The 23,698-nt window shown below is 39.5% G+C and overlaps 2 protein-coding genes across 3 annotated transcripts in view; one reads left to right on the top strand and one right to left on the bottom strand.

The window, feature by feature from the left end:
- Window positions 1-23,698, bottom strand: part of LOC121521899 (oocyte zinc finger protein XlCOF6-like) — a 310,080-nt gene that overhangs the window by 45,750 nt on the left and 240,632 nt on the right. The gene's annotated exons all lie outside the window — the stretch shown is intronic.
- Window positions 1,074-18,756, top strand: cep85l (centrosomal protein 85, like). Of its 2 annotated transcripts, none has more exons than XM_041806099.1 (13): window positions 1,074-1,349; window positions 3,858-4,022; window positions 4,284-5,071; window positions 5,427-5,512; window positions 6,909-7,026; window positions 7,116-7,283; window positions 8,976-9,128; window positions 10,633-10,784; window positions 12,595-12,712; window positions 13,146-13,196; window positions 15,430-15,537; window positions 16,083-16,269; window positions 16,902-18,756. In XM_041806099.1, the coding sequence occupies exons 1-13, from the start codon at window positions 1,301-1,303 to the stop codon at window positions 17,075-17,077; spliced, it is 2,319 nt and encodes a 772-aa protein (XP_041662033.1). In that variant the 5' UTR covers window positions 1,074-1,300; the 3' UTR covers window positions 17,078-18,756. The 2 variants fall into 2 exon arrangements, with proteins under 2 accessions (XP_041662033.1, XP_041662031.1); XM_041806097.1 differs by having other exon boundaries at window positions 10,630-10,784.

Here is a 23,698-nt window from a genome sequence, read left to right as displayed (position 1 = left end):
TGAAGCAATGAATTGGCAAAAAAAGATGGCACTGATCTCCACCAGCTGACCCAGCATCAGAGAGCAAACTGACAGTCAGAGAAATTTGGATCTTTCAATCTCTTCATCCAAAACCATATTTTTGGGAAGCTAGTGTTGATTTCCATTCAACTGTTGAAACCTAACGGTCTTCTTCCCTATGAATATTAATTATTAATGTTACACTCTGAGATACAATCATTTCAAAGCTTACTGACAAAGACGTTTCCCTCACTGTTGCTGCCACAGTCTGTTCTGTCATTTCTCCACCTCTGAACATTCATAGCGATGTCTCCTCACAGTAAGAAGGTTCTTGGTCCTAATCCTTACCGGACTGGGCCTCTCTGTTTAGTTCTCCCGCTTAGACCCCCCACTAATGTCTCTGCAGCACTACTGATTCTTATCATAGGGAAGTGAGCAGCATAATTACATTTAACTTGGAAGATAAACAAAAGTTGTCACGCCACCAGAACGTCTGCTTGGACCGTCACCAGTTAATCCAATACCAGTTAAAGTGGTACACCAGGGCTTTTCTGCTTTCTGACACTAACCACTCATGCTAACAGCAAATATTAGCGTTCCTCAGTGTAAGATACCTAATTATTCCCCTAAACCTGTGTTTCCTGAACTTATTTTGCTGCTGGGCACCATTGGCCAAACAAAGGCACTGATCTGTTAATCTCCACCAGCTGACCCAGCATCAGAGAGCAAACTGACAGTCAGAGAAATTTAGATCTTTTGATTTCTTCTTTCAAAACCATATTTTTGGGAAGCTAGTGTTGATTTCCATTCAACTGTTGAAACCTAACGGTCTTCTTCCCCATGAATAGTACCTGCTCACCTTTTTAAACCTGTTTCATAAACGAATCTTCACGGTTCTACCCGTAGGATCCATGGGCCTCACTTTTGGAATCGCTGGCCTAAGGTGTTTGAAGCTGAGCAGTAAATGACTCTTTCTACTGAGCTGGTCCAAAGAATCAACTCCCTCCAGTTAAACGGACTGCCCATCTCTGCGGCGGAGGAGTCTGCTGACGTCACTCGACGACCAGGGACGTCGACGCCTGATCAACGTCACAGGCTAGATTTACGCTGGAAACCGTTATTTCTCCCCGAGAATAAGCTAGACGGCGAGCATTATTCAGGAATGTCTTTCGTTGTTTTATTTGTCTCCAGAAATTATCCGGTACCCGTGTCCTCCAGACTTTGGCCTTGTTTTTCTCTCTCTCCCCCCCCGCTCGAGCTGCCGTTTTTCCCCCCTTAAAGTCCACCGTCATCGGCCGCAATGTGGTCCAAAAGTGACGGCGACGATGGATACGAGTCCACTAAAACAGGTGAGAATAAAGGTGAGGTTAAAGGTCAGAAAAAGTCTGAGATTAACGCTGAATATCATGATGAAGATGTAACCTAGCTGAAGGAATGATTCAGGTTTAAAGACCGGTGTTCCGTTGCTAACAGCGACCGTGTTACCTAGTGAACTGGAGGGTCTCTGTTTGTCGCAGTGAGAAGTTTGCATCTTAATTTATTATTATTTTATTCATAATGTTGAAATGTTTCCCTGATATGTTTTTGTTGTCAAAATACACTAAAATTAGATACGTTAGCGAGGTATTTTATTTGTAACCACGACGAGCACTGACGCGGTCGGCTGAAAGTCACCAGTTAGCTCGGTAACTGTTGAAACCATAACATCATCAGAAGCTAGCACGGATCGGATGTGAATCTGTGCTACAGTACTACATCTTTTGACTAAACAGCCAAGTGGTTCTCCATCTTCCAGGTGTTTTAACTCCAGGTAAATCTGAGCAAACAAATAGAGCAGCACCAATAATCCATCAACAGAAATATTATTACACTACAGCACAAAGAGGTTAACCTCAACAGATGTAGTAAACAATACAGGAGGTGTCAGTTAGTATTATACAAACAATTACAATAAATGTGATACAGTTCAGTATGTGTGAAATGATAAGATGAAATACTGTAAAATCTGGGTACCATATACTATTATGGGATGTTATCTGATATATTACAAAGGTGATACAATAGGACACAACATGATATAATTTCTATTTAGACATGGTTCTACCTTTTTGATTCTGTTATTCTGTATGATACGACGTAATACAGTTAGATACAGTTGGTTTAAATATAATAGTACAATATGGGACAATATACAGGGCCAATTTTATAAATCAATCATAGTCAATTTAATTGGACCTTTTGACAACGAAAATGACCAAAAACACTTGAATGTCCAAGTGAAAACAGATTTCTACAAAGTAATGTCAATTAAATAAAAATCTGTAATGTAAAATAAGCTACTGCATAAAAATTCATCCCTTAAGTAGAGTCCCCTTTGGCAGCAATCACAGCGCTGAGTCTGTGTGGATGGGTCTCAGTCAGGTTACATAGGCTTAAACCAGGGGTGTCAAACTCAGTCACAGAAGGGGCTGGATTCTAGACTAAGGTCTAATCTGAGGGCCTAACAGGGTCCACATTAAACCAAACTGTCACCCTCATTTTTGCCGATAATACATTTTGGGGGAATAATAAGAACTGGTGATAAACGATTTTAAGATTTAAAAAGGACAATGATTAGTTAAAAGGCTCAAAATCTGAGATAAAAAGTCAAAATTAACAGTGCAAAAGGTCAAAACACAAAATTAGATGTTAAGATCATGCTTTTAAAAGGCAAATATATAAAAAAGAAAGTCACAATGATGTTTTTAAGGTCAAAATATAACTTGAAATTTAAAATTGTTAACATAAAAGGTGAAAATATGAGATAAAAAGTCAAAAATATAAATTGTAAAGGTCAAAATATGAGATAAAAGTCAATTATAAATAGAGAAAGCCAAAATATAAGACAAAATTTAAAATATTAAATTGTGACAATGTCAAAATATGAGATAAAAATCAAAATAATAACTTGAAAAAGCCTAAATATCTGCTGAAATTCCAAATAATAAATGTAAAAGGTCAAAATATGGGATAAAAAGTCAAAATAATAAATTCAGAAGATCAAAACATAAGAGAAAAGTCCAAATAATAACACAAATCAATTTCCCACATTTTTTTATCTACTTATTTTAACTCTTTATATTTTTCACATTTTTATTACTTAAGGATATTTGATATAATCAAGGTTAAGTTTCCATGTTTTTACTGAAGGAAACCTGCAGACCTCATATTTTAGGGCCAGTTATAATAAGAATATGATATGATCCTGCGGGCCAGGTATAACTGTACCACGGGCCGGATTTGGCCCCAGGGCCTTGAGTTTGACACCCATGGCTTAAACCATTTCTGTGTAGCTTTCTCTGTACGCTTCTGCTCATTGTCTTGCTGGAAAAAAAATCTACTCCCGAGCTTTAGTTTTCTTACAGACTGAATAAGATCGTCCTCCAGGGTTTTCCTATATTTTTCCAAAATCATTTTACCCTCTACCTTTACAAGCCTTCTAGGGCCAGCTGCTGAGAGGCATCCCCACAGCACGATGCTGCTGAGAAGCATCTTCACAGCATGATGCTGCCACCACCATGCTCCACAGTGGGGATGGTGTGTTTGTGCTGGTGTCAATGTTTGGCTTCTTGTCTGATGGTTAAAAAGCTCCGTTTTGGTCTCATCAGACCAAAGAACTTTCTTCCACCTGACCATGGAGTCTCCCTCATTCCTTTTGGTGAACTCTAGTCCAGACTGAATCTGAGTTTTCTTCAACAGTGTTTTCTCTTTGCCACTCTCCCATAAAGCTTTGACTGGTGAAGAACCCGGCCAACAGAACGCTACTGGATATAAAAAATGACATATGACAATAAAATAACAAAACCTTCTGTATTTAGGCTCCAGCAGCAGTGGCTCCTCAGGTTGGATCCTTGGGCATGAACCGGGCTGGCACAGAGACCCCCAGGCTCCTGGAAACATTATCCTGGGGGGCCGCAGACACAGCACTGTGTCAGACAGTGGGGACACAGGGATCGGCACCTACTGCTCCGACAGCATGGAGGGTGGGACATTTTCCTGGTTAAGATTTCATTTCAAAATATTTGTTTATTCTTTATTATCTTTTAGGTCTCTAACATCTTTATCTCTATTATTAAAGATTTTATAAGATCTGCCATATTTTACCTTTGATTTTAATATCTATTAAGATATCAAACATCTTTGTCTTTAATCTCAAACATATTTATTAAAGTATGATATGTGACCTTCAGAAGATGGAGATTATAATGTCTAGGTGTCTCTCTCCTGGCTCTGCCCCCTCACAGATGACTCCAGTTCCAGCACCACCCCTTTGTCTTTCCAGCCGCTGTCCCACACCCCTCTGGGTCCTGATGATGATGGCGTCCCTAGTGTCCGTGTCCTGCCTTCCCCCTCTTCAGTGTCCCCCTGCAGCTCTGGTCGCTGGAGCAGGTCCAACCAGGTCCTTACACCAGCCACGTCTCCTCTGAGTACCCCAAGTTACCTGGACATGAAAGAGCAGAGACCCATCAGGAAGTGGTCGTCTCTCACTAAGCTGTCCTCTAGCACCGATAAGAGCTCTGCCCGGCCTTCAGCGGACTCACACAAACCCGACCCAAGAGGCTCCCTGGACAGAGGCGTGCTGTCTGGCTACAGAAAGGAGCCTCGAGGTTCAACTGTGGACCTTTATCTCCCATTATCATCCTCCTCCCTCAGCCGGACCTTGCTGCTGCGCTCACCGGGCGCCGCTCCCGGATACCGCTACCTCCATGGCAGCAGGTCAACTGGTCTGGAAACAGAGCGGTCCATTTCCTCCACTCTGACCTCGCCAGCCAAACACAGCAGCCTGGACATGAGCTACAGTGCTTTAGCAGAGACTAAACTGTCCCGAGGAGGAGGAGGAGCATACGCCCTCAGCTTACCCATGCAGGGAGACTCCCTGCTGGGTCACCAGGCTGACAGGAGCTCCCCAATTCAGCCGGCAGTCCGGACTCAAATGTGGCTGACTGAGCAGATGGAGTACAGACCCAAAGAGGGTGGAGCTGGGGCTGGAGACTGCCTGTCGCCATGGCAACAGGAAGCAGGGCTTAATCAGGTGAGGGGTGTAACAATGGAGTCATTATTGTACCAAACGCAAGTGAACATTTTAAGGTCTCTAGAGCATGACTTATCATGTTCCCAACATTCCGTCACATACACACACACAGTAACAGTCTGAGAAATAAAGACCGTTCAACGGCAAATTGTTAGAAATCTGTATAGATTAGAAAAAAGTGAATTCAGCATAAATAGCTGAATTATTTTTCCACTTTTTAAAGCAAAACTTAAGTCTGTAGGAGGAACTGAGTTAGAGTTACAGGGCTTAGACGTTTGTGTGTGTATGGGACAGAATGATGTGACTCTCATATCAACTTGAAAATGAAAATGTGTTGATGAACCTGTGTTTGCAGACGCTGATGCAGAGCTCTCTTCCCGTCAACACTCTGGTGAAGTTAAAAGAAGGACTGCTGAGACAGAGAGAGCTGGAGATAGACCGGTACTACACACAGACGATACAAACAAACAAACAAGCCACCAAACAAACAAGCAACTAAACAAACAACTAAACACACAAACAAACAAGCAAATAAACAACTAAACAAAAAAAATAATCAAACAAACAAAAAACAGCTAAACAAACAAAAACAAACAGGCAAAAAAAAAAACAAATAAAACAACTAAACAAACAAACAAGCAACAAAACAAACATCTAAGCAAACAAGCAACTATTCAAACAAGCAAACAACTAAACAAACAAACAAGCAGATAAACAACTAAACAAACAAGCAAATAAACAAACATCTAATCAAACATCTTAACAAACAAGCAATGAAACAAAGTAGTAAACAAACAAACAAGCAACTAAACAAACAACTAAACAAACAAACGTGGCGCTGGCGCAGGGCCAAAACCTCCTCTCTCCAAACTCACCACTTTTCAGAGAATGAAACACTTTTTTCTCCAAATAATGTAACACTGATTGATCATATCATCTTTTTGACACTCTGATTGCTTTAAAATTTGTTCTAACCCACTCACATATCTAAAGAGGGACCAGTATCACTGATTTATTGAAAAAAAAGATGATAATGAAAAAAGGAGATACCAGGTTTGGCCTGAAACCAGCGATGGTGTTTTTAGAGCAGCTACCAGTATAACCACAAAAATGAAGATGTGTTTGAGGTCTAACATTAATACATGAAAGTTAAACTAAAGCCAGAGTTTGATTTAAAGCCTAACTAAAGCCAGAGTTTGATTTAAAGCCTAACTAAAGCCAGAGTTTGATTTAAAAACTAAAGCCTGAGCACTGAGTTTGAGTTTGAGTGAGCCTGTCTTTGTCTCTTGTTTTTTTCATCCTGCTCCTGCACTGAATGTAATGTTTTGTAGTCATTGTTTTATTTTAGCCGGCTGGCTTGGGTCATGCATTAAAATATTGATTTAAGTTTATCCTGGAGTGTTAATAGAGGGTTTAAATGGGGAAGCATTCTTCCTGAAACAGAGCCACACTGACTGTTTAGCTCAGTGTTTCCCAACCATGTTTCCTTGGAGCCCCCCCTACATTAACCTAAGAAAAGCGGAGCCCCCAAGGACCCAAGAGAGAAGAAAAAGTGGCACAGTGTCATCAAAAATCAACATAGAGTTTAAGTGATTCACTGTTTAAACCCTAACCATGCTTTAGCATGCTTTTCCTACCAAAGACCTTTGTATAAACTACTTAATAACTGCTTTATCATGGTTTTAGTCAATATTTGCAAATCTAATTTTGGCAGCCTTAAAGCAGACAAAGCCACACGCCCCCCCCGAAGATCTTTGGCGCCCCCCTTAGGGGGTCCCGGACCCCAGGTTGGGAACCAATGGTTTAGCCGATGTTTACAGACGACTGTGTGTTTCAGACAGAAGCAGCAGATCCTGCAGCTCCACGCTCGGATCAGAGAGAACGAGCTCAGAGCGCAGCAGGTCCTCCACAGCCAGAGGAGCTGGCTTGAACATGCCCACATCCTGAGCATAAAGGTAACACGTCCACAATTTAAACATACAAACCTTTAGAAAATTTTAATTTAAGGGTAAAAGAGATAAAACAAGTCCTGTTTGTCCAATAGGAGCCGTCGCTGAGACCGACTTGTCAGCAGCCGTCTGATAGGCTGTGCTGTGACGAGGAGCTGGGCAGGAAGCTGGCTGTGGCCGAACTTGAAGTTCTTCACCTGAACGAGTTCTTCAAACAAATCACCCAAAAATACACAGAGGACATCAGAAAGCTGGAGGAGAAGGTCAGAGCACACAATCACACAGGCTGTGTATGGAGTCAGTATTGCTGCAAAACTCAAGGTTGCATTTCAGCCTTTGTAGAGCAGGACTTATTGATTTTAGGTTTCTCCTAAAACTTTCCATTCAAACCAGCCTTGGTGCCCTTCACTGCCTCCTTGTTCTTTGATTTTCTCTATATGTGCTCCACATCTTTACTCACGTGTTTTGAACCATTCTCCCTTCATTCAGGTTGACTCTGTTTGTTTGTGACCTGATGCTCTGAACTTGCGTACAAAACTTTCTCTGAGTACTCAACAACCTATTTCTGTTCTTGAACAAACCAATAAGAAACAGGAAAGATGGACCAATCATGTTGCCCGCTGTTACTGTGCTGTCTGCAGTTTACTCTAAACTCACTAAAGCCGGGTATATACTGTGCGATTTACACAATCCTACGACAATCTGGTCAGAATTTCAATTCATACTGTGCGTCTGAATCACGTATGACCATTGCACGCGATTTATGTGCTCACACTACATGGTCCGATGTTCATGCCTGACCAGAGTGCTCATACTGTGCAAGTGAAGTCGGGACGGTCTGTGACAGAAATCTGCGGAGTTTCCTTTTTAAAAAAAAAAGTTTTTCCAGTCATACCTCCCCTCTATCTCCCGCTTTCTGTCTCTATCCAAAAACACACAAACAACATCACCATCCCTGTCAGCTGCAGGTCCGTGGGTAGGAATATTTCCTGCTCTTGTATTTCCTTAATCATAGCAGGGCTGTGTGGGCATCAGAAAGTCATTCCAGCTGTTGCCATGGTAATTTTGAGCGTTGTCTGACATTTTAGAGGAAAAAATCCCCCAAAGTTATTCTGCTCTTGTTTTTGCTCTCAGTGTAAAGTGTCTGTAGTTGTACGACCAAAATGTCAAACATGTCAGAAATCCAGCCAGCCAGGCAGGAGAAGATCGTCATGTTATAGTCGGCCGTGGTTGGCCGTCGTAACCCCCTGTACACAGCATGACAAACGGCGCCCAATCCAACTGAAAGTCGGCCCGACTTCAAAGTGAGTTGTGCGACTCAAAATTTGTGGCTGAAATAGCACAGTGTGTTCCTGGCTTAAGAGAGTCCCAACATTCTGTCACACCCCCCCCCCCCCCCCACACACACACACCCACACCCACACACACATCATCTCAGTTGACGTCCAACTCCAACCTCCTATAGACTTCATTTTGGCTTTAAAAAGTAGACAAACCATTCAGCTATTTTTACTATCTTTTTTCAGATTTTTCACAAACTACTGTTAGATCATTATTTTTAATTGTTTTTCCCAGTGAGATCAAAGTAGATGTCTCCTGGAGAACGACACGGCAACCAGGAGCAGAGTGAAAGTGATTGGTCCATCCTCTGCCTGCTTCCTGTTGGTCAGTTCTTAAGAGAAATTCATTTAGAGATCAGAGAAAGCTTTGTAGGTACAGAGAAAAATCAGAGTGTCATCTGGCAAACAAGCAGAATCATCCTGAGCCCATAATCAAAACGTCCTGGTCTCAAAGTGTTAAAATCTGATCTTGCAACAATACTGACTCCATACCTTTGTCACATTTGTAAATGATCTCTGGTCCAACCGTGAAAATGATTTGGTTTGTTTTAACATCTGCAGATGTTGCTTTAACATGATGAAAGTAGCATGTTGTATGTTTTTTTTCTTACACAGGTAAAGACGAGGGATCGTTACATCAGCAGTCTGAAGAAGAAATGCCAGAGAGAGAGCGAGCAGAACCAGGAGAAACAACAGCGAATAGAAACGCTGGAGAAATATCTCTCTGACTTGCCAACGCTGGACGAGGTGACACAGCAGGCCAAACAGGTAAACATCTACATCTCTCATTTTCCTCCTACTGTGCAAAAAATGCACAGGGGGGTTATTACTGTAAATAAAAAAGTTATATTAGTTTATTTTTAATTTTTTAATTTTTTCCTTGTTTCATGAACTTGTGCCATTAACAAAAATACCAAATACTCAATAATTGTCATATCTTTTAACCCTTTAATTGCCATGTCTGTAATGTAAACAACATTTTTTGATGAAAAAAAAAACACAAATTGATTTTTTTCAAGATACTACACTGAAAGTGAATAACTTTTTTATGGATGATTGCAGCCTGGCAAATATCATTGATTAGTAGCAACATTGGTTAAAATTCGTTATTATTTTTTTGTGAGGTCCATTATTCTAAAACACTCATGTTTTTCACCCTTCTGCGCAAAAAATGCACACCTTTATATCATGTTATAAATATCATACATTTCAAAATTGTTTTACCGTTATTGAATTATATTTTTCTCATTGAATGTAAGCCTTAATCATAAATGTCAAATACTCATTCATTTGAATTTTTTTAACCCTTTAAATGCCATGTTTCACTGATGATGCCACTGCATTTTTAGATTAGATTTTTTTGCAAGTTAGTACATGAATATTGGATAACTTATTTTTTGATTATTGCACAGACACACTCACAGACTCACACATTGATCTGCACTTAAACAAAACCTCAGAGAGTTAGTGAAAAGGGGAGCAAAGGGCTGTATAACACTGACATCTGGTGGAAAAAAACATGTGTTTCCTGCCCTCAGCCATTTATAGTAAAAGTGATGTCACAGGGTAAAAAATGGTCCAGGTGCAAATGTAAAGCCCCAACTCTCAAATGAAGCAGAGGAACCAGAAAATGCATGATTCATGCCTTAATGGCATATGGATAAAAAGAAGTGGTTTGAATGGGTTTCAATGCACATTTTTTGCACACCTGGGATATTAACGGTATAAAAAAGGTGTATTTATGTTGGGCTGATTGTTGTGGCTGGGACAGAATTTTGAAAATTGTGCAAAAATGAACAAAAAATACAACACATGATAATATTACTTGTGAAAGAGGACAAAGTTTTTAAAAAAAATATATCATCTAAGTGTGCATTTTTGGCACAAGGGGTACCAAAGGGTTAACGGGGGCGGAGCCTCCTGACTGGGACTGGCAAACTAAGCATACCTGGAAGTGTCATCCACTGGATGTGGCTTACTTTTACAGCCCACAGTCATGGCAGTGAACCTGAACACCAGGGCAGGCAGCTGATGACACTGATGTCTCCATGTTCATTTTCCTTCTGAAGTCACATTTGATCACATGTTTCTGTTGCATCTGGTGTCTGTGGAGTTTCAACTACTAACAGCAGCTGTGTGGTCTCACAGTGCGACTGGATCGTCTATTTTGTGCGTCGGGAGGATTATAATGTCAAAGGTCAGCTGAAAGTGTCTGTATGTCTGTGGTCTCTAAAACTGTTGTCTTCTGTTCCTGTGTCCGTGTGCTCAGCAGGAGCAGGTGCAGCAGAAAGCCAAACATCTGGAGAGGACGATGAGTCGACTGGAGAGCAGCCTTCAGGAGAGCTGTGCTCTGTTGGAGGAGAAGAACATGAAGATCGAGTTGCAGGCGAGGAGAGAGACGGAGCTCATCGCCTCTGTTCACGGGTACAACACCTCACTACACTGGTGTTTAAAGGTTTATTTAATTAATTTAAATTAATTTAATTTAAAATGAAGACAATCAGTCTTTACTGAGGGCTCTGGGTTCTTTTGGGACCTCCTGGATGAGTTGTTCATGCACTCTTGGAGTCATGTTGGTAGGCCGGCCACTCCAGGGAAGGTTCACCACTGTTCACAGTTTTCTCCATTTGTGGATAATGGCTCTCACCATGGTTGACTGAAGTACCAAAGCCTTAGAAATGTCTCTATAAGCCTTTATAGACTGATAGATGTCAGTGACTTTGTTTCTCATCTGTTCTTAAATTTCTGTAGATGGTAATCAGGCCGGGGTGTGGAGAGTGAAACTGATCTTAACTTTTAATTCGTGATTAGACAAGGAGGGGCGACTTTTTCTCATAGGATTAGTTTGATGATCTGGAAAGTTCACATGTTCCCCTGGCTGGCTGTTGGACTAACTCTACTAGTTCACATTAAACTGTACAGATTGTATTGTTCCCATCTGAAAGATTCCTCTCCATCCCTCTCAGTATGTGGCTCCAGTATAGATCCACCTAGCAGTGGCAGATAGTCCAGTCCTCTCTGCTCTGATAACTGCTTGGTTCAGCTGCTCCTCTGATTGCTCGTTACAGTGACATAAGACTGGTAACAGTGAAAATGAAAGCTCCTGTAATGTGCTGTTTGACTGAATATTAAAGAAGGTCTGAGGAAATGACTGTTAATGTCTGAGGATGTGACCATATTTGGTCAAGAGCAGGGGTGTCAAACTCAATCACAGCAGGGGCCGAAATCTGAATTTCGGTCTAACCTGAGGGCCTAACAGGGTCAAGATTTAACTGACAACTGTCAACCGTGTTTTCACAGGTAATGAATTATAGGGGAAATTAAACAGTGATGAAAAAGGATTTTAAGATTTAAAAAACAGTCAAAATTATTAGATATCACAGCATCAATGTTACTGTGAGTCATTGTCAAATAAATGCTTAATAGATACATAAATGAGTTTAAAGGCTCAAAATCTGAGATAAAATTCAACTTTATGAGTCCTAAAGGTCAAAATACAAAATTAACAGTAAAAATAAAGATTTAAAAGGCAAATATATGAGATAGGGAGTTAAAATCATGAGTTTGAAGGTAAAGATATGAAATAAAATACAAAATCAAGAATTTCAAATGTCAAAATAGAAGATAAAATTCAAAATTGTGACTCTAAAAGGTCAAAATATGAGATTCTCCATCAGGAGTTTAAAAAGTGAAAATATGGGATTAAAAGTCGAAGTTAGGAGTTTAAAATGTCAAGATAAAATTCAAAATGTAAAAATTGTGAATCTAAAAGGTCACAATATGAGAAAAATGATCAAAATTATTGATTTAAAAGGTCAAAATATGAAATAAAAAGTCAATATCTTAAGTTTCAGTCATAATCTTGGGATGCAAAATGAAAATATGAAATGAAAACACAAATTCATTTCTTCCCCTCATTCCTGACTTTTTATCTAATTATTTCTTCTCTCTACTTTTTCAGATTTTATAACTTAACAAGGATTATTTTTAAATCTTCAAGGTTAAATTTACCCTTCTATACTGGAGGAAATCTGCAGACCTCATTCTGGTGAGCCAGTTCTAATTAAGATTTGATATGATCTTGCAGGCCGGGTAAAACTGCACCGTGGGCCGGATTTGGCCCCTGGGCCTTGAGTTTGACACCCTGGCCTAGAGGGTGGAGCCCTCACTTTCCAGCACCTCCCCTTTGCCCTCATATGGTCACCTTTAACCACTTGAAAAATCTCTGTCTCAGTCTTCAGCAGAAGGTGCAGCAGTGTTTGGATGATGGCGTCCGTTTGCCCGTTCACGACCTGAGGTGGCTGGAGGTGGAGAACTGTGAACTTCTACAGCAGCAGGACCACAGCAGCAGGGTAAGCACACAACCAATCAGTAACCCTGAAATCAGAGCTGTCGGTCACATGACCAGGGTAGAAGCCCAAAGAGCTCAGGACAGTAGCTGGAACTGACGGTTGCATGGAGCTGTGCTGCATGGCAGTAGCTTCAAAACAACACAGTTTTACCCTCCATGATAAATGTAGAAAAAAAGGAAAAAAAAATTAAAAAGATGTAAGAATGCACAGTATTGGATATTTGCTGATGTAAACACCAACTTGCTCTTTAAAAATAAAAATAAATGGCTAAAACACTCAGGTGTCAGCAGAGACATCTTCGCTTTAAAATGCTGCAGCAGGAAGCATTTCTTGCTCACCAGGGGGCGTGTCCATTCTAATGAGGTCACTATGAATACACCAATGAAGACAGAGTAGGAGAACCCTCTAACATGTGATGTGTTTTCTCCTCCAGCTGATCAAACATCAGAAAGAACAGATCGAGAAGCTGACGTCCAAGCTAACGGTACGTTTTGTCTTCTCTCCTTCTCCCTCGCTCTGAGTGAACTAAACAGTTTTAATTCTTTAAAATAAGAGCAGCTTCATGAAAACAACAAATCAGCCAACACAGTGGCCCTTCCAGAGGAGGAAATGAGGCTTTGCTCTGGTGGGAATAAACTAGATATAAAGTTTTTATTGTCAAAATAAAAGTGACTGTGATGAAATGTGAGGGTTCATGAAACCCAAGAGTAAAAGATTGATCAGAGTAACAATCCTAAAGACTGGGACGTGAGCAGGATTCAGGATGAAAATCAAGAAAAGGTCAGTTAAGGAGGTAGCCATTTTTCTAAATAAGATTTAAAGTAAAGGTGCTTTAACTCTAAAACTGTGTGCAGTTGTATGATGGAGACTGGTTTATACAAGTTTAAGTCCCTGTGTGTGAAGGCTGGTTTCTGTTTTAAATTAACGTTTATATTCAGAATTTAACGTTTTCAGATCAAACACTGCATGCTTAAATCAAAGGTAGACTACATTTATCATGTGTTTGTGAATATTAAATCATTTAAAATGCTATTTGATTCGTGAAAATGCCGTAAAATATGATTTAAAATTAAATGTTATTTTTTTTTCTCTATATAGCATATTTGAGTGCTGGTAAATTAAAAATTAATCTTTTTAACCATCATGTCACTCAGATGTGTGTTAGAGCGCCCCCTAGTGTTCTGAGGCTTGTTTGCAGAGAAGTAAAACTCAAAGCTAAGGAAGGATCCTGGAACGTCTCTTTTTGAAGGACACTACGTCATTGACAGCAGTCGGAGGACTGTTCTGATGTCGACGACCCTCCGATTTTTTTTCCCAGGACTGAGTCCTTCAAACAGAGAATTTCCAAGGATGCACACATGTGTTCTCCACTCAGAGAAATTACCCACAATCCTATGTGCCTCGTTTTCCTTTTATTCAAAAAGAATAAATAATACAAAAATAGCACATCAGGAGGAAGCTGGGTCGTCGAGCGCCAGAATATACTTTTAAAAGTCCAGTTTCCACCATAAAGATGCTAGCAACAAAATTTTATGACATCAAAACGTAGCAGGACGGGCAGAAGTTATCATCTATCATAGGATTATATTATATGATGTCTATGATTCTATAATCATACTATTCTATATAATATGATTAGATGATGATATGACAGCATTTTAGACCATGCCGATATCCGCTGCTGGCAGGTTTATGGATGCGACCATTCTAATGAGGTAATCACGCACACTCGCTAGCCTGTTCCAAGTGTGTGTTAAAGAGTTGCCTGGGGGGACTCTGGTCTCGCCTCAGTAAGACCTGACTCAGCAGGTCATTCATTCTAGGTTCATTCGAATAGTCCTTTTTTCTTTGGAAGGCTCCTAACAGAGTGAAACGACCCGGAAATATTTTAGTGTGGCCATGATAAAGGCCGTTTGAATTCTCTAAATAATATGATAATGAAAATGAGCTTCGATGCTTCCTTTATTCTCTCCTTTAGCCTAGGAAACTCTGGAGCATCCTTTACTAAAGGAGAGATGAGAAGACAACCCACAATTCTTTGCGTCGGCTTCTTTTAAAGTGAAGCAGCTGTTGACTGCTCATCAGAACAAGCGATTGATATGACCATAATGTTACCAGCACCAATTTAAACAATAAAATCCACTGTCAAACGTATAATTTAAATGGTAAATGGAAGGAAACAGGGAGGAACAGGAAGATTACAGATAGGACAAGTATAACTATTCCTTTTTATTTTCGTTTTTCATCAAAACAGTAAAACAGTCCATCAGTCAGTATTTCAAACTGCATTTGTTTCACTATTTTGAAATATTAAAGTTAATGTGATGAAGATTTAAAAATCACAACCAATTCAAAAAGTTGGCATGTTGCCATATTGTGATTATTATATTTATCACCTCTGTTTTCCTCTCCTCTCCTCTCCTCTCCTTTCCTCTCCTCTCCTCTCCTCTCCTCTCACTCCCACCATTCCTTAACTGTAACATTTTCACCGGGTTAAGGGAAAGTGGATAGGAAAGGACCTGGGAGGTATATTTTTGGACTTTTTGGATGGACCCCTGGGCGTTGGGTTAAAAGATTAAATTCACTTGAAGGGTTTGTGAATCAGGCCCAATGGCAGACCCTCACTAAAGTTTATCTGCAAAGCCGTTGGTGGAGACACCAGGTGAGGGCGGGTTTTATCGTAACGACTCTCATTTTGATGTCTTTTTGGTCTGTAGGCCACCAGCAGCAGACTGCAGAACAAAAGAGGTGTGCCTCTTCTACAACAGACTCCTCCCCCTGATCAGGACGGTGGCATGGAACCCCCTAACAGAGCCCCCCCACAGGTATCAGGACAGGAAGTGTCTCACCTGGCTGATGCACCAAGTCTGTTTCTGTTATTTCTGATCAACTATATCTCATTACACTTCATATAAACTACTCTCACTGGACAAGTACAGATTTACATTTTACAGCCCCAGTTCCAAAATAGTTGGGGCACTGTGTAAAATGTATAAAAAAACAAAACAAAAAAACACAGAAGTCAATGACTGTCGTATCTCATAAACCCAAATTTGATTCACAATAGCTCATAAACAACATATCAGATGTTAAACTGAGACATTTTATCATTTCATGAAAACTATTAGCTCATCTTGAATTTGATGGCAGCAGCACATCTCAAAATTTGTGGGTTTAAGAGATTTGATTCATTGTTTTTATTTGCTTTTTACACCACGCCCCACCTTTTTTGGAATTGAGGTTGTAATTTAAAGTATGTAAAGTAGAAACTAGGGCATTCATTGGTTGTGCCATGGGTTAAATATGCCCTAATTAAACAAGCGAAGTGTCACTAGCTACTCTCAGACCAGTGTCTTTGTCAACCAATCAGCAGGTGGAGTTGGAGGAGGAGGCGTGTCCATCAGAGCGTCCTGTAGCTTGCATGGAGGCTCCTGAAGTGGGCCGTCTGCTGAAGGAGATGTCTCTGTGTCTGCTGGACCTGCAAACGCTCTGCAGCATCCTGAGCCAGAGAGCCCAGGGGAAAGAGCCAAACCTGAGTCTGCTGCTAGGCATGAAATGTACGTGTGGCGTTTAACACCAGTTACACCATCTCTTATTTCCCCTGCACACCTGAATATTTCCTTACTGAAGACTGACTAAACCCTCAGAACACCTTCTTCAGATGAAAACTTCTAAACCAGTAGATTTAGTAGTGCTGTTGATCAGTTAGGGTCCAGATCTTGGCATTTTAGTAGGAAATATTTAAATTCTACATTGGTGTTAAATGAGTATAGTGACTGCCCTCTACAGGTTGAGATCGTCTACTGCTGCTGAATTTTGAAGATAATTTTTGTAGCAGCCCACAGCTGAAATTTACGCTCCATCTATCAGAGATGTTGCTGTTACACGAGAGGAGTGTGGAAACATGTCGTGCTGAAAAGTTTGGGAGCTCCTGATGTAGAAGACATACTGTGGGTTTGTTTATTATTCTCCTAATTCTAGAAAGAGCATGGTTAATTTGCAGTCACAGGCAACAGCACTACATTGCCCATAATCCTGTAGTGTCACAGCAGTGTCTCATGCAGCCGTGAATTTCAGCTGTGTGCTGCTACTTGTGAAGTTAACAGTCTGTGATAGAGTGAGCAGGAACTGTGGGCTCTGTGGTTAAATCTCAGTGACTTGATTATCTCTGTCCGATGTTTGCGTGCAGCTCTAAGCGTGTCGGCGGAGGAGAGCGACAGCAGGCGGGCCGAGGAGGAGGAGCTCCGCTTCAAGCTGCTGGAGGTCAGCCAGCTGAGGAGAGACATCGATGAGCTGAGGAGGAGCATCTCAGACCGGTACACCCAGTCTGTAGGTACAGCTGGGGCACTCAGTGAAGCAAAGTGAGGAACGGAAAGACAGCCAAGGGGCCCGGTGGTGCCCAGTGACACCCATAGACTCCCAGTGACACCCATGGACCCCTAGACACCTATAGACCCCCAGTGACACCATAGACTCCCAGTGACACCCATGGACCCCCAGACACCCATAGACCCCCAGCGACACCATAGACTCCCAGTGACACCCATGGACCCCCAGACACCCATAGACCCCAAGCGACACCATAGACTCTCAGTGACACCCATGGACTCCCAGTGACACTGTAGACTACCATCAAGATAATAAACCTTTAAAGGACCGGTTAGATTGGAATGGCTACTGGGGGTCTAGACTGGCCTGTGTGCAAAAGGCAGGATGGAATGTTTTATGAGCTAAATGGCATCTTTAAAGGCAAGGATTGCATGATTTTTAGACATGAAAGGATGACATCATCAAAGACAGAGGACAGAATGTTGGTGAAGCTGGAGATGTTGGGGGCTTTTCCCCTCATTTTTGCCAAATAAACCCTCAGTCCTTTCAAGTTTCACCAACCGTTCCAAAAGTTGCCAACAATTGAACGTCAACAGAAGGGAAAGCTTGTTGGTATATATGCCCGCTGAGAGGCTAGCTGTGCCTTTTTAACAGCTTTTCCCCCTCATGTTGCCAAATGCATACTGACAAAGGACACTCTAATAAACTAGATAGTAAATACTGGTACTGGTCAGATTGGAATGACAATTCAGAACAAGTTAGAGGGAGTCGCGATGTGCCACTGACGGAGGAGCCGGTTGCTTTTGTTCAAATGCTTTTGTTTGAAAGACGGTTTCCTTTTCTCCATTTTGGCGGTTAAACAAAAGCCAAAATGGAACCAGATGAGGAGCAGAAGCACCGGCTGTACGAGGAGCCACTGTTCCCATCACTCAGAGCAAGGCTGGATGGACATAAACAACACCATATTTTTTGTTTACCAGGGGAACACCGAAGATCGCGTCGGATGGGTCCTTCATTGAGAGACTTATTGTGATGGGCTCAGTTTAAAGATGCCCCATTGTTCTGATCTTATCTGAACATCCTCATGTAGAGCTGCAGAAACAAATCAACTTTTAAAGTCTCATTAATTAATATTTATTGTGCTCATTTAACCACTTTGTAAAAATGGACTTGTTTTTAATCTTTATTGACTGGAGGATTTTTCTGCAGCCAAAGAAGGGAAGTTAAAAATCAGCATGTGCACTTTTTAGTAAAGTTCTGTCTTCTGTTCAGTGTAGACATTAAATTATTCCGTAACTTTAAGTTTGTTTTTCAGAAGCCCAATGAAGACAGGCATTCATACAGTTTAATTTTTACTCCCTCTGACAATATAATAACACAGTTTTTTCCTCGGACAGACGGCTCAGGTTGAACCAAAACTCTTGTAGGCATTTACCTGTGATGTAGTTTAAGGACCTTCAGAGTCTGAAGGGGCTCCGTGTCTAATGTTGATGTTCTCAGGAGAACGAGGATGGGAAGGGTCAGCTGCTTGATATTCTATGGGCACCAGGCACACTTTCCCAGGCCTGATCCATAGGCATGGGCCTAAGCAGGCCTAGAGGATGGCCACCAGGGGGCAATCTGTTTTCAATTTTAGTCTTAGTTTTAGTCTTTAAATGAAATGCATTTTAGTTTTTGGCACATTTAAGTCGTTTCTGTCCTTTTTAGTTTTAGTCTAGTTTTAGTTGACGAAAACTTAAAAAATTTTAGTCTAGTTTAAGTCCATAAAAAGTCCTCACATTGTACTTTTTACTTTTAGTCCAAGCATTTATTTTCTTGCCTAAATCTGGTACCAAATCATGGTAGTGTGTTCTACACACCCTGCCAAACCTGGGGTCTGCTTCAGGTTTGCTTACCCTCTACAGCTGAGAGGCAGAAGAGCTATAGATGCATTGTTTTTTGACAGATTTCCCCACAATGGAGAAATATCAGATTTTGAATGTCCAGCGAAAATTAAATTACATTTTAGTCTAGTTTTAGTCATCTTGATGAAAACTAAACTTAGTTTTGTCAGTTTAAGTCATCACAGATTTATTTTTGTTAGTTTTAGTCTAGCTTTTGTCATGGAAAAAAGGCAGTCGATGAACATTTTTATTCCTAGTTTTAGTCGACGAAATTAACACTTCCAGGGGGCCAGAGCAGCACAGGACCAAGGCTGATGGGGCAGAGTGTGGCACTAGCATATGTTCCTATACCTGAGCTGACCTGATTTATCGTACATTATTCTAACAAAATATGGCGGCCCTGAGGTTTCACTGACTGCATAAAACATTTACAAAATTACAAAAAAATTTTTAGATGTAACTCAAACATTCTATGCAACATTTCCTGAATTTGAAAAGGCCATTTGTGAGTAATTGCTGTGAAACACAAGAATATTCATTCACAAGAGGAAAATGGCCACTGAAAAAATAAAGGTCAGATTTCTGCATTTCATAAAAAGAACAGAAAAAAAGATTATCCTGGTACCTTCTTCATTTGTGGAACGTTACATTAAGATGATTTATTTCATCTCATTTTATTGTTTTTAATAAAAAACATTTTGTGAAATGCAAAAGAATTTTAAGAAATGTTTTTCATTTTGAGCTATGTAAATCATGAGTAATGTTTTGTAAAATGCTTTTGTGTGACTAATTTGTTTTTCTTAATTATTTTTACGTTTTATTTTTTTCTTTAATCTTTTTTTTTTATATCCAACAACTTTTTAATACGGAGTAAAGGCCAAAATTTGGACACTTTTCCTCAGAATTTTGGTTTTAACTAGGAATTCTCTGTTTTTACTTGCCCTAACCCTCTTCTGTATGTGTGAAAATTTTATGTTTTTTTTCCTCTTTGTGTCTTGTTATGGAATTTTTTTTTATTTCAGGATTTTTTTTTTTTTTTTTTTTTTTTTGCTTTAACCAAAATGTCTTTCATGTTGACTTTCAGGGCCACTGTACTGAAATGTATGGATGCTTGTCCTCCCTGGGCTTCTGTACTTTCTGCATGTGTTAACATGTTTGTACCTGTAACAATAAGGAAGGGAAGGTGTTACTACAGTTAGCACGAACGGATGATTTTTCAAACCACTGACAAATATTTTTATATGAAACTAATGTTTTTAAGTTTTATTTCTGCCTTCTGTTGAATTTCTCTCACTTTAAAAAAGAAAAACCAAAGAAATGTTTAATTTATTCTCAATGTAAGAGATGAAAATGATGAAAGTTCTCCTTTTTGTGTTATATGATTCTTTGATGAAAAAATAACATGTCAACAGTTAAAGTTTTTTTATTTAAATCCTTAAATATAAAGAATCCTTTTGTGTCATTTGATGAGATTCATCAGAGAAAAAGCCCTCTGGTAGTCAACATCTGCTCTTTTTATGTATATAAATTTAATTAAACATCTACATTTATGTACAATTTCAAAACTAATAGGGATAAATGGGGGAACCAGTTTAGCTCAGTTGGTACAGCAGACACCGATAAGCAGGCACTAGAGGCCTCAACGCACTGGTCTGTTCTATCTTTAAAGGCAAAAAGCCCAAAAGGGATAAACTTCACCAATAGAATAATAAAATGATTCTATGCTACTAAAAATCAAACCAACAATAGGCTATTTATAATAATAAAACAATCATCTTTAAAAAAGCATTCATGCATGACTCTAGAAATTGGTGGGACGTTGCCAGTCTGTGTAAATCAGAGAGTGCTCTCTCTTTTAGGTTAAAAATATGGACCAACATCTGATATTTTTTTAAACATTCAACTAAAACATTCAACTAAACACACGTATTATAAGTATATTTAATGAAATGCAACAAAAAGGTTAGAATGAAATTTTTTATTTATTTTAAAATTTAGAGTGAATAAAATGATTAAAGAATAATTTTACAAAAAAGAAAAAATACTTTCAAAAAACAAAAAAAAAATGTATTTCTTGGATGAAAAATGTGGGAAAAAAAAAAATTAAGTACAGAGATATTTGAGATATGAATTACATTTATTTAAAATACAAAAATATTTTGTGAAACAAAAATCAGAAGTAAAGAGAATGGAAAAAATATTCAATTAACCTTTTTTCAATGCAATTTTTGTGAAATGTAAAAATATTCAAACAAAAACAGACCGTCACTTTTGAGTAATATTTTTGCATTCTAAAAACACCTTTGCATTTCACTGGATATTTTGCATCAAGTGAAAGGTTTTGAAATAGACTTTCAGGGCCACCATAGTTTTGAGACAATCATCAGGATATCTTAAAAAAAAAAAGAAAAATAATTTTAAAAATTATTTAACAAAATATCAGTGTTGAACATTTTGATAACTTTAAGCCGTTGGACTTCAACCACCCGTCTCAGACGTTATAAAGAGGTGTCACTGCTGTTTCAAAGGATTGTGGGTCAGAATCAAAAAAACCCAGATGGTCATCCTGGTGATCTTCATAAAAAGATGGGATTTGTCTGAACATGTGTCACATGGTGCAGAGTGAAGTGATGTAAAATGAAGAAACACACGGTGATCTTTTCTGCATCTAGAGCAGCTGTAGCAAAATAATAACAATAATAATAATAATAAATGTAATATGTACTGTTTTAATAATAGGATTTATTTGTTTTCATCCAGTTTGAGTTAGAGTGAAGAAACACATTTATTCGTTTAAGGATGTAAACTGTGAATATTTAAGCTTCGTTTCTGTTAAGTTTCATATTCCATACATGCTTTCTGATTGATAAAAAACATTTAGGAACTATTCCAGCTCTAGGTGGACTCTAGGTTCAGTTTTAACAAAGAAAACAAACTATTTGATTATTTTCAATATTAAATGTCTTTTTAATATGTTTTCTCAGTAACCTGTTTTCTTTAAATTGTTCAGAAACTAATATTATTTTGAGCACTCAGGCCTTAGTACAAAAGCACAGCCATGCTGTAATGGCAGGTAAGGAGGTACTATCAGAGTATTTACGGTAACAGAGATCTGGTACCAAAAAAGACCCGAGTCCTGGAGACATAAGCTGGTACCACAGGAGGAAACATGCCGATGTTTGTCAGGATAAATATGTGGAAACTAAAATAGAAAACAAAGATTACTTCATCTCATTTAAAATTCTATAAAACTCAAAATCCTTTTAAATCCATGGTTCTCCACTGGTCCGGTTAGGACCCACCACCGCCTCCTGACTGAGTTTGTCAACCATAGCAAAGTGTTTTGACCGAGTAATGGTGCCGTTTGGACTTAACACAGAACGAACGATGAAGCAGAACAGAGATGTAGAAATCATCTTTGACTTTTTCCTCATATAGTTTTCCCAGGCACACTTCATTAACTAAGCTCACTAAGCTCATTTCTATGATAAAACCAGAACTGCAGACTCCTGAGCAGACTCACCAGATAGACGGTCTCAAATATCCATTGTGTGGGGTATGTCCCATTCATCTGGGGACGGGCCCATTGAAAGTGTTTGGGAGGGGCGTCAAAGCCAGTCGGGAGCAAAAAAGAAGACATTTTCTCCATCATAGAAAATCTCAGTGCTGCTATTTGCTCTTTAACACACAGGTCCACTGCTGTACATGTTACCACACTTTCAGGAGACTGAAGGAAAAAAGAAGGAAGGCAGATGAGAGATAAACCCAACTTTATTTAAAGGCTTAATAAATCTTTACATGAAAACTTGACTCTGAACACATACACATCTGAGTGAAGTTTAGAGACACAGAGTGTCGAGAAGAGAACGACAAAAAGAGAAGAAGCGGCCATGTCTGAGGGTTTCAGTAACCTGACGAATGTCAGAGTGACAAACTTTTCAAACATCACATGGTTTTTTAAACACATGGAAAACAAAACCAGAACATGTCTGTGAATGTTCGGGATGTCCGAGACGCTGTTAGAGCATTTCTTTGATATCAGTGACATCAACCATCAGGTAGCTCGATTAGTGCTCCAACGATCAGTACCAGTTCGGCCAAAAATGCTTACTAACACTACCAACAACAGTAAAAATAACCTAGTGTGACCAGCAGACTGTTTCTGACTGCAGCAGTAGGAGAAGAGCTGAGACAGTCTACTACTACTAGTCAGACTGTTTTTAGTACAAGTAGGCCTAGTAACATTTACTAGCCTAACTGGTAAGAGGAACAAGCCCACTGGTGCTCTGACTAGGAGCTTTATCAAGCATTATAGTAGGACCAACAGTGTCTAAAAGGCATGTCAGTTATATTTATATCACTAATAGGAACCTAAATGTGTAATCTTACTACTTGTAAGCATCAGCGTTTCCACCAGTGCTACTCGCCACTGGAAAGCACTGGAACTTTACCAGGGACTTTCTGAGTTTCACCAGTATTACTAGTAGGAAAAGGCAGGATTATGACCAAATACTGCATCCTGATTGGTTGTTATTTTTCATTTTGAACTGGAGAGTCAATAGGAATGCTTAATTCATATATTCCCCACCCATTGATTAGCATTTCTAGGGCTTACTAGTCGCACTAGTGGTGATGTTTATCTGTACTAGTGGGCATTTTTGGCTAACTAGTAAAACTAGTAACACTAAGCTTTACTAGTAAACACTAGTACAGAAAACAGCATTACTGTTAGAGCTACCAGACAGTTCAGATAAATACTCAAACAGCCTCTCAT

The sequence above is a fragment of the Cheilinus undulatus genome, linkage group 14, assembly GCF_018320785.1.
Source record: "Cheilinus undulatus linkage group 14, ASM1832078v1, whole genome shotgun sequence".
In the NCBI taxonomy this organism is placed as follows: Eukaryota; Metazoa; Chordata; class Actinopteri; order Labriformes; family Labridae; genus Cheilinus; species Cheilinus undulatus.
This window is presented reverse-complemented; position numbering and strand designations above follow the sequence as displayed.

Excerpts from the sequence above, each read along its gene's own strand:
- cep85l (XM_041806097.1), top strand. The coding sequence starts at position 1,301 with ATGTGGTCCAAAAGTGACGGCGACGATGGATACGAGTCCACTAAAACA. Across the intron at positions 1,350-3,857 it reads ATACGAGTCCACTAAAACAG|GCTCCAGCAGCAGTGGCTCC; the intron begins GTGAGAATAAAG and ends TTCTGTATTTAG. Across the intron at positions 12,713-13,145 it reads AGCAGGACCACAGCAGCAGG|CTGATCAAACATCAGAAAGA; the intron begins GTAAGCACACAA and ends TTTCTCCTCCAG.